This window comes from Pomacea canaliculata, linkage group LG14, assembly GCF_003073045.1.
Source record: "Pomacea canaliculata isolate SZHN2017 linkage group LG14, ASM307304v1, whole genome shotgun sequence".
In the NCBI taxonomy this organism is placed as follows: Eukaryota; Metazoa; Mollusca; class Gastropoda; order Architaenioglossa; family Ampullariidae; genus Pomacea; species Pomacea canaliculata.
The window spans coordinates 15,740,186-15,754,412 of record NC_037603.1 but is presented as its reverse complement, the minus strand read 5'-3'; the positions used below and the strand labels follow the sequence as shown (position 1 = coordinate 15,754,412).

The following is a 14,227-nucleotide window of genomic DNA, read 5'->3' as shown; positions in this document are numbered from 1 at the left end:
GGACAGAACTGGTGAAATAAAATCTTTATTCTCACCAGAAGAACTGTAGCCTTTTGACTCTGTATGACATTTTTTATTTTTAATTTCAAACCAATCAATTGTCAAATTCATAATATGTCACAAACCTGTTATTTCTTTTTAATTGATCAGATGGGAAGGGAACTAACATAGGAAAAGGTGGACTAGTGCTTTGAGTTGGTGTGAGGGTCTGCATGAACGCATATTTCTGTGGTAAATGTCAACATTCCTGATGACACATTAGGTGAATGTGTTTTGATGGACAATTTCCGTTGACATTTACTGAAATACTCGTGTACTAGCCTCATCCATCCCAGTCTCTCCCATCCTCACAAAGCTCTCACCTCTGTCTATTTTTTTTCTCTTTAGACAGTTTATTTCAGTCTGTTGAACATGTTAAACATTTGTGGAGATAAACCCAACAAGAATGCATCGATATGTCATGAGAATAAACCATGTGAAAATAAGTAATAAACTTACTCAGAACTGATGTTTGCTGAGAATATAAACCAAGTAAGATATGGTAACATGGAAGCTTACAATGCTATCTTGTGGAGAAAGTCAACAATTTAACGAGAAAATGTGAACAGTAAACATCAATTATTTATAAATACACAATCGGCAATAGTCTTGTAAACTACGACTTCAAAAATAAATGCACGTGACCATGTTTATTGAACAAAAGCATACATCACTGCCCATGCTTATTAAACACAAAAACCTTTATTATTGTCTGTATTTATCGGCTATAACAGAGAACATGTTAGTAGCAGGAAGACAATTGTTCTACTAATTAATTAGTAAGATCATAATAAGTTCACAATTGACGGCCGTGCTGGTGGTAAGACACTCTTTGCTCATACGACTCCAAACTGTTAATTACAGAAGCTGCTCATTGTCATATTCTCATCTATCATCTTTATTATCATCAACCCACTCTGTGTTATCATTGTAATAATAATAATAATTGAATGTTATCTTTCAAAACTTCCTATTGTTAAATTGTCATGAGTATTAGAGGTGTGAGAGGGGAGGAGAGGTGCTTCTGAGGCAAGGGAAGCAACTGTCAGTTGCAATATTAATACAAGTGATATAAAGATAGTTATATAAAGATAAAAACATGTGTGAATATGTACATTAACGAAAAAGATAAAAAAAACAACAACCAAACCCAATGTCTGTGAAAAACCAAAAGTATGTTGACGGTTGTGTGGTAGCAGTATGTCGCAATTTTTTTTTCGTAGTATTTTCCCTTTTAGAGCCACGAATAGAATTTTAGAATGGAGAAAATAAACATCAAAATAAACATGATCCAGAGAAACATGAGGCAGTTAAAGATAGCCCATGATCTTACTATCCCCTACAGGAACATGGCAGCCACACCTGGCGAGGACGAGACGAGCTAACATCCAGACCCTCCACGCTGTCCATTACTTATGATCCGGCTTCCTCCTGTCTGCTGCTATTGTCTTCACGTGCAGGATGTACAATTTCTTGTGTGCAAACTGGGACTAGAAGCAAGCAAAACATTGTAAGGGAGGAATGAGAGTCCATAGGTTGACCCCAAGAATATATTTCAACGTGACCTGCGCAACATTACTGCGGCGCTATTACGTGACTCGGTGGTGTCCTGCATTGCACGACCACCTACAGATGCTAAGTGGTGTTTATTTACATTTCAGCAGCTATAATTTGGAAATATACATGTTCATTACAGCATCTGCATCTGTTAATATGGACATTTATTTTTAATGGTGTAAGCAAAATGTGGCGGGAAAAGCAAAACAAAATGGCGAAGTATTCAGCACGTACTAGCGAAGACGTGAATAGGACTGTACATGAAATTGATAATTTATATTATATTAAATATTCACCTAAACATCTAGTAACTGTTTTGTACATGGTGATATTCATGTTTTGCTTTTAATGTCCAATATTCTTTCACAGGGTTATAAGAACAGTCGCAGGGAATCTTTGTAACCTTGTTAACTTTTTTCTTAAAAGAAAATCGAGGTCTTCAAAAATCAAATTTTGAAAACAATCAAATGGGACAAAGTCCTGGAAGCGACGAACCACAGGTAGCTGCGGTTCCATCTCCCCAGCCGCTGCACCCAGTCCGGGCAGTTAAGACTGACGTCACCGCCCTCCTGCATCCTCCCATCGACTTGGTTCAGCGGAACTCGGTTCACTTCCGGCACGTAAACAACAATTTTGGATTCCAGACCTTGAAGGTAGTTTCCTCCTAAACAAATAAATAAACACGGTAAATACGACATGCATTCATACAAAGATGAGCAGCGCACAATTTTTTTTTTTTTTAGCGAACGTAGTTACATTTGTCCCCAGTAAACCTAAAGGTTTTTTTTAATAACATTTTTTAATTAACAATAATATTAATGATAAATATAATCTCTTATAAACAATACAAAAACACTTGATTCTTTCCTGGTATTCAGTTGGCAAAGAAAGGACAACTCGTGTTTGCTTTACTGAACAGACAGGCAAGGGAGGTTATCATACCGATGACAAGGACTTTATCCGGGAAGGAGGGCGGGGTGGGATCCAACTCGGACTCCATCAGGAGCGGCAATCCACGCTGACGTAGCTGCTCCAGCAGCGCACATCTCTCCGAGTGCACGGGACTTCCGCTGATGGTGATGTCACGTGGCCGCAGGCTCCCCGCGCATGCGCCTGCCGAGGGTGAAATCAGAGTCAGCATGTCACCGTACTATTTATCTATGAGGAGTGCTAACTCTTATTCATTTGCTAACTTTTCACCTCGGGAAAACAAGCTCCACATCCCGACAGACATCCCGAAAACACTCCTTTTTAGTTAATAATACTCAGTTTCGTCACTCATCCACCTCCATCTAGCATACCGGTCCACCCGTGACTGGGATACACTCACCAACGCGAAGTGTACCCAGAAGGTAGTCTGCCAAAGCTTGTCCACATGTAGGGCAGTCGTTGACCTCTTTGACACTGGTCACGTGGTCTCCGTGGTCCAACAACATGACTTCTGGTCCGACTGTGGGTAATGGAGGATTGACTTCAAAGGTTCGAGTCTGGTAAGTGTAACGAGGCGGAGATTGCTAGAGACAGACATTTTGTTTGAGGTGAACATCCGGTCGGCAGAATCCGTTTGTGAGAACATGACAGACGACACGAAATGAAAGAAGGAGACATAAAGTGGTTTCCGCCTAACACTCGGGCGTGAAACTGGAAAATAATAAACTGCACTTCACTAAGACAAGGGTTAATTAATATAAAAGGATATATCAAGATATACAGGAACCAGAAAACACCGCCAAAAAAACAAACAAACAAACAAAAAAACAAAACAAAAAACAACCCAAAAAACAAACAAACAAACAAAAAAAACATTCCAAATTCAGTTCACAGACTGTACTACCTCGATGATGAGGTCTGGCTCTAGATGTATCAACAGTTCCTGAACCGCCGGCGGACATCTTAGTGACAGTTCCAGCTTCTTTTCAGCAAATGCTTTTGGGATTTCTGTGGAAAAGGCACTAGACGTCCACAGAGCTACATCGAGATTCTCATCCTCTTTCTGTAGTCGAGTGATGGCTTGCATGAGCTTCTGAATGAGAAAGAAGTAGAGGGAAGTGTTGAAGTGGAAGAGGAAACCCATGGCTGACAGCATTCGTTTGTCCACCTCGTCCAGCACTCCTGAAACACAGAGAAGGTGAGAGTGGTGATTATCACAAGGTGTTGAGAGATCCAAGATCCAAGATCCAAGAAACCCTCCCTTGATAAAGGCACGGTATAGGATATAGGAGGACGGAACAGAACAAATAAAGAAAATAAAAGAAAGGAGTGAAAAAAGACGGAGAAAGCATAAAGGACCCCCACCAAAAAAAAAACAACAAACAAACAAACAAAAAAAAAACAACAAAAAACAACAAAAAGACAAAACGAAACTGAAATAAAAAATGGACAAAAAAAATAATAAATAAATAAAAAGCATGACATACCTTCAAGAACAAACAAGAAGGAGAAAAAGGAAAATATGGCGCTTGTTTTATTTCACCGACACTTCCCACCTGTAGACTCACCTGTGATGCCCTCCACGTCCACGTGCGCTGCATGAGACCCACAAAGACGGTCCTCGACCTCAGTTTTCATCTCCATGATCTGCTCGTGCTCATTAGCGATCTGCAGAACGAGGCCGGCCCACTTATGGTCCATGCTCATCAGGCGAGGGCCCGCGGTCCCCGTCCGCAAAAAGGAGATTCGCTTTTCTGCGTGTCGCACGTGACTTTCCATCTTTTTGAAGTACACCTGAGCCGGCAGCAACCCGGCATCGTACCTGCTCTGCGATCTTCTGTAATAAAAACCATTTATTTTAGATGCCGCCGCGGCCGTATTTTCTGAAACCTCCACATTTGTCTCATTGTTTGGGTCACGTGATGTGGATGTGGAGAGTCCATCATGCTCTTGTTTCGTTTTGCGAGTCTTGTTGCAGGCTTTCTTGCGAGCTTTGTTGCAGGGGGACTGATCGTTCTTCTTTGAATTTTCGACAGAGGGACTAGGAGAAAGGTTTGGCCTGGCTTCAGTGAAGTCTGAGATTCTGCACATTTCCAGAATGTTCTGGTACAAGTCGGTGATGGCCTTCAGATCGTCAATGCAAGACAGCAGTCTCGTTTCTTGTTCCTTCATCGTCGTTATCCACGGACACTCGTCAATGAAGATCTTCAGCCCTGCTCCTTTGTACTTGTTCAGCAAATGTCTGGCGAAGGTGTCCACATCGGTCCTCAGCGAAATCTTTTCAAAGAAAACGTTTTCCAGGGCCTCCAGAGCGTTTTCTTGCACCTGCCGGAAAGGGTCCAGGAAACGAGGGCGCCAAACCGGAGTTTGTGAGCCCCGATGATGACGACACGGTGTCCAGCTCGCGCCCACTCCACCGCCTTCAGCCCCAGCACCAGGGTCTTGCCAGACCCCGGGGGTCCAGTCAGGCATACAAAGCGATCCTCGCTGTCCAGAATTTGCACCTGGTTGTCCCGCAGGATGCTGCGACCGAAGCGTATACCTGTCAGGTGGATGCAGTCGGCCACTGTCCTGGCTTCGTCTCGAGTGCTCTTTCGACACTCGATGGAAACCTTAGAATAGGGGCCGCAAAACCTGGCGAACACAGACAGAAAATATCTTAGTTTTACACTTTAATATCTACATCTAATAACTTTTATCTACCTTACAACGAATGTTCGAGGTAATGAAATCACGTGACTGTAAAGAAACGCTCCGTGTTGTGGAGACACAAACCTCGCAAACAAGCCCTCGTAAGTTTCTTGTGAAATGGCGTCACGTGACCTGGCGCTCGGCGTCGCCAAGCAGCAGCTTCTTTCAGTCTCGTCGTTGTCGTCGATGACGTTGGACCACCAACGAAGTAAAGACTCGTCAGTTAAAGCTGTGTCCCCTGATTCCCAGGGGGCCATCTTGACAGCCTCCTCAATCTTCCTCGCGTCCTCTGCGCACAGGCAGGAGGAGAGGGCGTGCTCCAGGGAGGGGGCGGCCAGACTCTCACAGACTTCCTGTGAGTGACACGCCAATGATTTAATTAATTATTTATTATGTTGTAGTGTTTGGGGGAAGTATCTTTATTGTTTATTGACATAAATAATTTGTTTATATCTGTCAGAATACTCACGGTTGTTAAGTTACAATCTTCCAGAATACTGCGAAGAAGCGCCTTCCTCGTCTTGGGGAATGCCAGAACTTTTTTGATGGGGATACTGTCAGCTTCCGGAAAGTCAGACACCAGGTGTCGCAACACTTCTTCCTCCTTCTTGAGTTGCTGCAGCGCCTTGGAGATCTTGTTCCTGAGCATGTCAAGCTCCTTCCTGCGATCCAAGGATAAGGTCGTGTTTACTTCAACCTTAGGGTTCTCTTCTTTGTCCTCGTTATTCTTCCGAGTTGCCGCCCTTGCCTTTCCCTGATCAGACATTTCTTCCTTTTCCTCGTCTTCCTCTTCCCCTTCGGAACTTTGTGACTGAGAGGGTCTCGTCCTTGACTCTGTGAGCAGCTGGAGGCGCCGAGCTCGGCAGTGCTGTCCATGGACTTTGTTTCGATGATGACGAAGCCGTACTTCCGGCTGATGACCAGAATGTCAAAATCTCCTCGTCTCAAGTCTACGGTGAGGTCGCTGGGAGTCGGGAAGACTTCCTTTGGGTTTATGCAGTTCTTGGCTAACCTCGACACTTGCTGCCTCCCAGTTATTTTGGTGTGGGTTGACGAGCAGGAGCCTCTCTTTCGAGCCCCGCTCGGGATGGCATCACCATGCTGGGCGACCTCTTCCAGACCCTCCTTTGGATCACTGTCTCGGTAGGGAGCTTCTTGCAGGGACACAGCTGGCTGAAGGCCTTGTTGAGCTCGTCTTTCCACCTCTTTGACCGTCTTGCACAGGTAGTTGTCGAAGACGTAGTTGGTCAGGACGATCGCTGGCTCCTGCTTGGCTTTGACCACTCGCACGATGCACTGGATGACGATGTCATCAGTCTTGTCCCCCGAAACGTCGGACATTTGCGTCTCCAGTTGTTGTACTACCTCGTTAATGCTCGTGCTGTGTCTGTCCAGCCGTTTGTAACGGGTTTTGTTGAAGTGTAATGGCGGCACTGTCACCACCGACGTCAGCAGGTCAGGGAAGGTGGAACTAATGAAATCTTGCATCTGTCTCTCGTAATGCTGAAATTTGAAGACAAATCTTCAATACAAACCTTTAACTGATGATAAATCATGAAGCAATACAACATTTTAACCTCAAAGGCTAAATCTTCAGGTAAAGTTCATACCTTGATGTGAGTGGTTCTGCATCGAGTCTTTATGATCATCATCAACATATATCATCATTATTTTGTACTTTTGAACGCATATAAAAGATGGTCAGACAGGCAGCCGCCCATCAGAAAGTCGAAAAAAGGGCAAATAAACCGAGGCTACAACATGATAGCACACTCCGACTCCTTTATTTCACGTGTTTATAACATTTTACTCGAACATTTAGAACTGCAAACCACCAGTGCTGGATCAGATTTGCTTTTCCAGGCAGGATATATATATATATAACTGAATATTTGTAATTGATATTTTTATCGCTAATTCCTAGTCTAAATAGTATCAGGGTATTACTAAACCTTTTTATGGATATGGCTGCTTGTTACTTTTCTGGTTCAAACTTCTTTTTGAACCGACTGTAGGCTGAGCACCTATCACGTGACTGTATTTTGTCTGTCCATTCGTGCACATTGTTTTCTGTCAGTCGATGTTTAGGCAACAAGATGAAAAAAGCCTTGGCATTTCTGACCCGACCTTGCTGCCAGGTATTTTGGTTGGTTTAATTAGTAGGAAAGTGCTTCCACCTTGCGGGGATTTCGCACATGGGAGGAGAGGGAGGGGAAAAAACTGAGTATGGATAGGTGTCACATATATAAATAAAGTGTCCCGAGACGAGATGTGAACCCTGAGCCGCTGACTGCAGTGATGACTACCGGGAGTCAAATAAATTCGTTCGTTCGTTCGTTCGACTACCGGGAGTCCCCACACTTGTCGGCAGGGTGTCCTCCATTGTTTCCCCACGGTAATCCTCAATCTCACTGCGTCTTACATGTCTGGCTTGAAAATCTTGATGTTTAGTTTTAGAATAGTAGTTTATAACCCTTACTGTGCTATTTATAGACACTGAGTGAGTCAATGAGTGAGTGAGCACGCACTTGTGAGCATTACAACGTCACGGGACTATTCCCGCCAATCAGGAAGTAGGACACGTTGCAATGAGTTGGTGCTTTCCATGTCCTACTTCCTGTTGTCCACGTCTACCAGTGAGATTGAGAAGGCTCGGTACTTTCAACTAACTTTAGCTCGTAGGTCTAATCTACAAGTCGTGTCGAACACGTGACCAACTGAAAGCTGTGTTGCACACAGATATAGTCCACTCGTCATGGACACCTGGCAAATGGGGCTCAAGGAACCTGTTGCGGCTACACTGGGGGTAACATTACTTCTCGGGTACACAGGCCTGTTAGTGGGTTCTTAGAGGCCTCACCATTTGTCTATACCAGGGGTGGGGACTTCCGGCTCACGGCCCCCATAGGGCCCACAAAATCATTTGGTCTGACCCTGGCAAGGCAGAGAAACTATGGCGCGACCACTATAGCAGGCTAATCATTCGGTTGATAATTTTGAATGGATCACGAGTGGTTTTAGAAATATCCGAATAGCTTTGAAGGAAAAAAGTTTCCCACCCCTGCTCTATGCAAACGGTCACTGACGACATCTTGTTTACGACCGGCGCTCCTGATTCCTTGGCTTCGCATTTCGAGAATGAGTTGGTCTGGGGAGTGATTTCCATAATATTTCAGTGTAGTGAATGGCTAATGAATCAGTCTGAGTGATCGGCAGCCATTCCTGTAAACAGTTGCCATATGAAAAGGAAAACCAGCGTGCCCGAGACGAGAGCTGAACCCAGGACAGCCGACCTTCACTGTGTTGATGACAGGCGTTAACCGTTGCGCACCGGACCGGCCGATTTGGAGGACAGCTTTCAATTATTTCACCAGAATCATGATTGTTCTGGTCTGCCTGTCAAATGTTTCAATTACTTTAGCAATATATTTACCTGTTTATACACCTGCAGCGTTTCCTGGTCAGATACCACTGGACTTTTGTTTTTCTGCTTCTTGTGTTTGTTGCTCTTCTTGTTAGTTGTCTGGGCGACATGGCAGTTAGAGTTCAGTTCCTTGCCTGACTGGCTTTTGTTTTTGCCTGAAGGCGTCCTGCTCGGCTGTGTCTGATCTTTGGGAGTGTTCGTTCTGAGGTTGGAGAACCCATCACTCGACTGCTGAAACACGTGGGTAGGCATCTGTTGGCGGGAAAAGCTACTCTGCTGTTTATCATAAGAGCATCTTGACTGTTCTTGGTCGTATGAAAGGCTTGTCTGCTCTGGCACCTCTGGATACCTCGTCTGTTCCTGACCGTATGGAAATGTGTAATGCGGAGAACGAGCGGGGAGGTCAGTCTGTTGAGGCAGTTGGCCATTTTGGACCACATGAAAATCTTCTAGACCGAATGGCTTTCTCTCCAGAAAAGCTGGTACAGGGGTGTATGCAGCATTTGGCGCCATCTGCGTTGCTGGGCTTTGAACCACCATCCCTGACTGAAGACTCTGTCCGCAGTGTCCCCGAGCCTGGACTTTATACAACTGGTTGTCTCCCTTCCACGGCACCTGCAAGGAGCAAGGTGCAACATCCTGCAGGGCGACAGGTGCACACAGACAGAAGCTGGGCGCCATGATGCCGAAGGGTTGCGGTTGAAAGCCAACGGCCGTGTTGACGTACACGACTCCGGCGGACCGCATCCACTGGTCAGCGACCACTGGGACACTGGGACTCCAGGTGCTGGAACTGCTCCAGGACATGGTCTCCTGGTCACGTGGCCTCACTGTTCACACAGTCACAGAGCTAGTTGCTCAGATATGGTCAGGTTGTCACATTCATCCAGAGATGGAAGATGGGGACTTCCTTTCACGCCTTTGTACCTGGAAAAATAATAACTAAAATAATAATCAAGTAGAAGAATGTGAAGGAGAAGAAGAACAAAGTAAAAGAAATTTAAAAATAAACATTCAGATTACCTTTCACAATGCTTATCGGAGGTAAAAAAAATAAACTTTCCATTAACATGTCTTAAAGGTCTAGTGGGGAGAAATTTTTTACAAACAAACAAGATATTACTTCCCCAGATTTGGGTGAAAACCCTCCTCTTCTGTTCTGGAGATATACAAACCTACAAACAACACCTTGTAAACAGAAGGCAGGTATCTGGAAGTGTGTTCACCCAGGGTAGAACAAACAGTATCTTGCACTGAGCTTCACCCAGCCATGAACAGAACATTGCACTCCACTAAACCAGTAAAAAGAAAGGAGCAGTATTTTTTTACTACCATCCTTTTCACCTCAACCTTGGGTAGCTCGTAAGACCACTTGAGAAATCATATCAAGTGTATACCCAGGGTGACAGGGAAACCACGAAGGGTCACCCATGGGGTGGTGGTTACATCGGAAAGTCTATTTATAGTTGCGAAGTGAGGTCAGGGGTTTGAAAAAGAGAGCAAACATCGTGAACAATGGGGTAGTGTACCCGGCAGTGTGTAGTCACGGGGGTAGCTCGTGCATTAGTGGGGTGGGCGAGTGACGTGTACAGTACACGTGATCTGAGCCTAATCCATTAATTTTCTTCTTGTTGTTGTAAAGTTTGTTGACATCATGCCGATTGTGATAAAATATGCAATTTCTGTGGTTACCTGACTTCAACCTTCACACTGGCTGAGATGACTACTTGTAAGAAAAATTGTGTTATTCTTTTTCTTCAATTGCCTTAGATGTGCAAGATTTTGTCTTAACTTGCTTTTGCTTCCTTTATTTTTTTTCAGTTGCTAATCAAGGGAAATGTTTGATATTGTTGCTCAACACCGTGTCAGAAGAATAGTCCATATACCAGCGAGAAGGTTCAGACAACAGGAGAAACTCGTGCAGATTAAGTTGTGATACAAGATTCTGGAGAATCAGTGAAAACATCAGGTGAAGAGGTGAGGCTCGCTGTCAGGTGCACGGATACAAGAGGCAGCACATGGCAGGACTTATCAGAGTGAAAGAAGCAGATAGCCGAGTGGTTAGAGCTCAGGCGTCCAAACTTAAAGGCTCGCTGTTCGATACCCAAGCTGCGCAGCAAACTTCCCCCGGTCGGGAATAAGTACTGGCTTTTCGAAATCAGCATCTTTACCTTCGAGCATAAAAATATCCGGAAATTAAAATATTGAAAACATTTACATTGGAAACTACAAAGACAAAGCTTGATCTCATTGAAATCATTATAACGAAAACATTTTGTATCTACACACTTTTCTTCTTGCCTCAAAATTCAGCCTGGAGTACCTACCAGATCCTGCTTCCTTCCAAGTGAATAGCGAGGGCAGAGGACCGGGCCTATTGTTGTTGAAGGACACAGGATATCTATATCTTGTCCGAGGGCGTATAACTGTCACCTCTTCCTGTGCAAGGACATCTTGTCAGCCCCTGAATATTTATTTGTCTAGTGTTGAGTAAGGACACGTGACCTGGCGCAATCTCTAGAGGAAGTTTAAGGAAGAATAAGGTAATAGGGATTTTGTGAAGTGATGGCTAGAAGGATTTATTGTGCAGACAATGACTTTTATAAACCAGAGGGCGTTGTCGTGTCGTCATTGAAAACCACTTGACCTGCACAAGGAAAGATCCCGTTTTATTTTACCACCGGTGTCCATAGTTACTCAGTCGTCTCGTGACCGGCACCTGACCTCGGGTGGAGCAGAGTTAAGAATCCATTATGAGAAAAAAAAAACTGTTAGTGAAATAACGAATGTTGCTGAATGTAATAACTTTAGACCCGGATGTTCGCAGGTCTCGAGTTGTCTCACCTCGCCGCACTGTCAAGCTCGCTTCATGACCTTTGCCCCACAGCACGTCATCACGTCAACAAACATTGTGCGAGTCGATTAGTTGTTGATTTATTTGTTTACACATTTACAGTGTCTTTAGGTTAGCAGAAGCAGGGAGTCGTGGGTAGTAGAGAGCAGGAGTGGATACTGGGAGAGGGGAGGGAGAGACGATTGCAATAGAGGAAGAAGTGAACTCAGATGCGAAGCATTGGACAGAAAAGGTCAGCAGTGACCAGAAGAGGGTAATAAGGATTAATGGGTAGTAGAGAGGGCTAGAGGGGTTTAGTTGGTGGTAAAATATTGTGTGGTGGGTGCTGATGACAAACATATGTCACATAAAGGCAGTAGAGGAAGTCCTGGGTAGTAGTAGCGAGTGGTAGAGGGCTGACTGTAAATGAAAAAGTGAGACATGACGACAGTAGACAACAAGAGACGACGAATTCATCGACAGGAAAACTCCGAATGGGGGAAAAGATGTACCTCTCCCTTATTCACCTCGTCAATAAACAGTCTGTAGGAGTGTCTGTGAAGTGTGGTAACAAGATGTAATCAAGTCTGTAGGAGTGTTTATTACGAGCGGTAAAGCTAAAACCCTCGACCAACCAGAAAGATTTTGCTGCAAACTGGTTCTTAATGAATGCTAAGACAGGATTTTTCCAGTCAGATTTCGCTAACAAGTATAAGACGGACATCCTTGTCACGAGGACCATGTCTGTGTGACAGAAGCAGGGTGCAGGCGCGATTAGAAGGAATCAAACAACAGAACCTACTGTGTTGTCCTTCAGGAAATCTCTTTTCTGTGAGTCTTTGTCCAAAGTTTGAAAAGAAAAAAGTAATGGAAAAACAAATAAAAATGAACGAATGAATCAGGTGAAGAAGGAAAGGAGGGAAGAGAGAAAGAAAGTAGTGCTACATTGACTGTAAATGCTGTGATGTATCTTGAGGGCAAAGCTCTGGCATGGGTCTCGCCACTATCTCGTCAAACTCTCGTCTATGGCGGACAGTGGTCTCAGATAGGCAGGCGAGAGATTTAACTGTTTTGTACAGGTACTATAGACAGTCACAAAAAAAAAAATCTTTCTTCGGAAAAAATATGTAGTATAGGGAAACGGGGAGTAAATAAAAATAGTCCCTCTTAAAAAAGTAAAAGCCGCGAACTCTTTGTAGCACTTGTTAATATAAAGTTTGGAATAGTCACGATAGAAATAATATTACCACAAAGGCTGTTAACTTCATTATTTAGAGTAATAAAGACATGAAAAGAAACTGAGAGAGGGAACTTCGCAGGGGGGGGGGGGGGAAACGCACCTTGAGAAAGACAGAAAAAAAGAGGATACAGAAGTTGAAAGAGAACATAGTAAAATACACAAAAGTGCGGATAGACAGGGAAGATGACAGAATACAGAACGAAATATAGACTGGATATGACAAAAAACAGAGAAAGAGGGTGGTACAGTATATAAAGGATGAGGGAAGAGAGAGAGAACATAATAGAAAGAAATAAAGAACGGAAAGAGAACGGAAGGAGAGAAAAAAACAAAGAACAAAAGTGATAGGAGATACCGCCAAGCTGCATCAGTTACAACTCTCTCTTGTTTACACTCCAGATATCTGAGTAAACAAACATTTACCTTGTCAGAAGCTGTCTGCAGCTCCAGCGCCATCAACAGCGGTTCGTGGTTTCCCGAAGCTGAAGTTCCGTTTGGATGGAGCCGGATCCCCGCCCTAGGGGTCCCCCACTTCCCCTCACCACCCTCTCTCTCTCTCAAGATCCTTGTGAGCTACCACAACACTTCCCTTCGTCCCAACACCGCCATTGTGTCATGTGACCCAGCGACGGGGCTGTCCGACAGCTTCCTCGTCCGCTCATTGTCCCGGGACCAGCTCTCACCTTCCGACTATTGTTTTCTCGTCTGGCGAAAGGAAACTTTCTTTCAAATTCTCGAAAAAAAAAAAGAAGAAAAAAACCCACATACTCCGGCCAATCCGAGACAATATTTGAGAACTGTGTCCTCCCCTGTCCGTCCTGTCCGCCGCAGACGACGACGGTGTTGGTTATCGGGGATTCCCGCTCGGTCTAAATATAGCTCCTCGTCAACGATGAGTGTCCGGGTTGGAGCTTTTTAAGCTGACTTCACACGGTCCGACAGTGTCCAGTGAAGCCCGGAGTTTGATGATGTACAGGACCTTGGACTTATTTTCTGTAGGTAGAGGACAGGAGTTCGGTCGCAGACGAGGTGTGTCCTCCCCCAACTCCCCCCAACAGCTACCGTGATCAGAAGTTGTTTGTACAGACTTGCCTGCCTGCAATCTTTTGTGTACAACGAGGCTTTAAACAGTCTGGGCAGGCACTAATGTTGATATTTTGAGAGTGAAGTAAGTATACAGGGTAAACTTATTCCATGGCCTTCTTTCACTACAACACATGACGGGCCATACATCCGGGTACCTGCCACGATGTCTGTGTGTGTGAGTGTGTTGGTATCTGCCAGGGTGTCTGTGTGTGTGTGTTTGCTGGTATCCTTCACGATGTCTGTCTGTGTCAGGCTATATATTTCTAGACATTAAAGTCACATGACCAGTACAAGTCCAGTCATTAATATCCCAGGATGCAGCCATGAGTCTGGTTATTATGTCTCACCTCATTTGTCAATCCCCCGACAGCTATCTCCTCCTTTCCCCACTATCCACCCCACACACACTACCCTTTATTTTGTAGTT

At 44.4% G+C, this 14,227-nt stretch overlaps 1 protein-coding gene across 3 annotated transcripts; it reads right to left on the bottom strand.

The window, feature by feature from the left end:
* Positions 1–371: 371 nt before the first annotated feature.
* LOC112555777 lies at positions 372–13,858 on the bottom strand. Of its 3 annotated transcripts, XM_025224285.1 has the most exons (7): positions 5,687–5,908; positions 5,302–5,570; positions 4,095–5,160; positions 3,431–3,708; positions 2,927–3,110; positions 2,539–2,709; positions 372–2,260 (listed from the first exon to the last, which is right to left on the bottom strand). In XM_025224285.1, exons 3-7 carry the CDS (start codon positions 4,996–4,998, stop codon positions 2,043–2,045), a joined length of 1,755 nt encoding a protein of 584 aa, XP_025080070.1. In that variant the 5' UTR covers positions 4,999–5,160; positions 5,302–5,570; positions 5,687–5,908; the 3' UTR covers positions 372–2,042. The 3 variants fall into 3 exon arrangements, 1 of the variants encoding a protein (XP_025080070.1); XR_003097531.1 differs by lacking the exons at positions 372–2,260; positions 2,539–2,709; positions 2,927–3,110; positions 3,431–3,708 and adding exons at positions 8,651–9,568; positions 10,969–11,288; positions 13,138–13,858 and having other exon boundaries at positions 4,995–5,160; positions 5,687–6,720; XR_003097530.1 differs by lacking the exons at positions 372–2,260; positions 2,539–2,709; positions 2,927–3,110; positions 3,431–3,708 and adding exons at positions 8,651–9,568; positions 13,138–13,857 and having other exon boundaries at positions 4,995–5,160; positions 5,687–6,720.
* Positions 13,859–14,227: the final 369 nt, after the last annotated feature.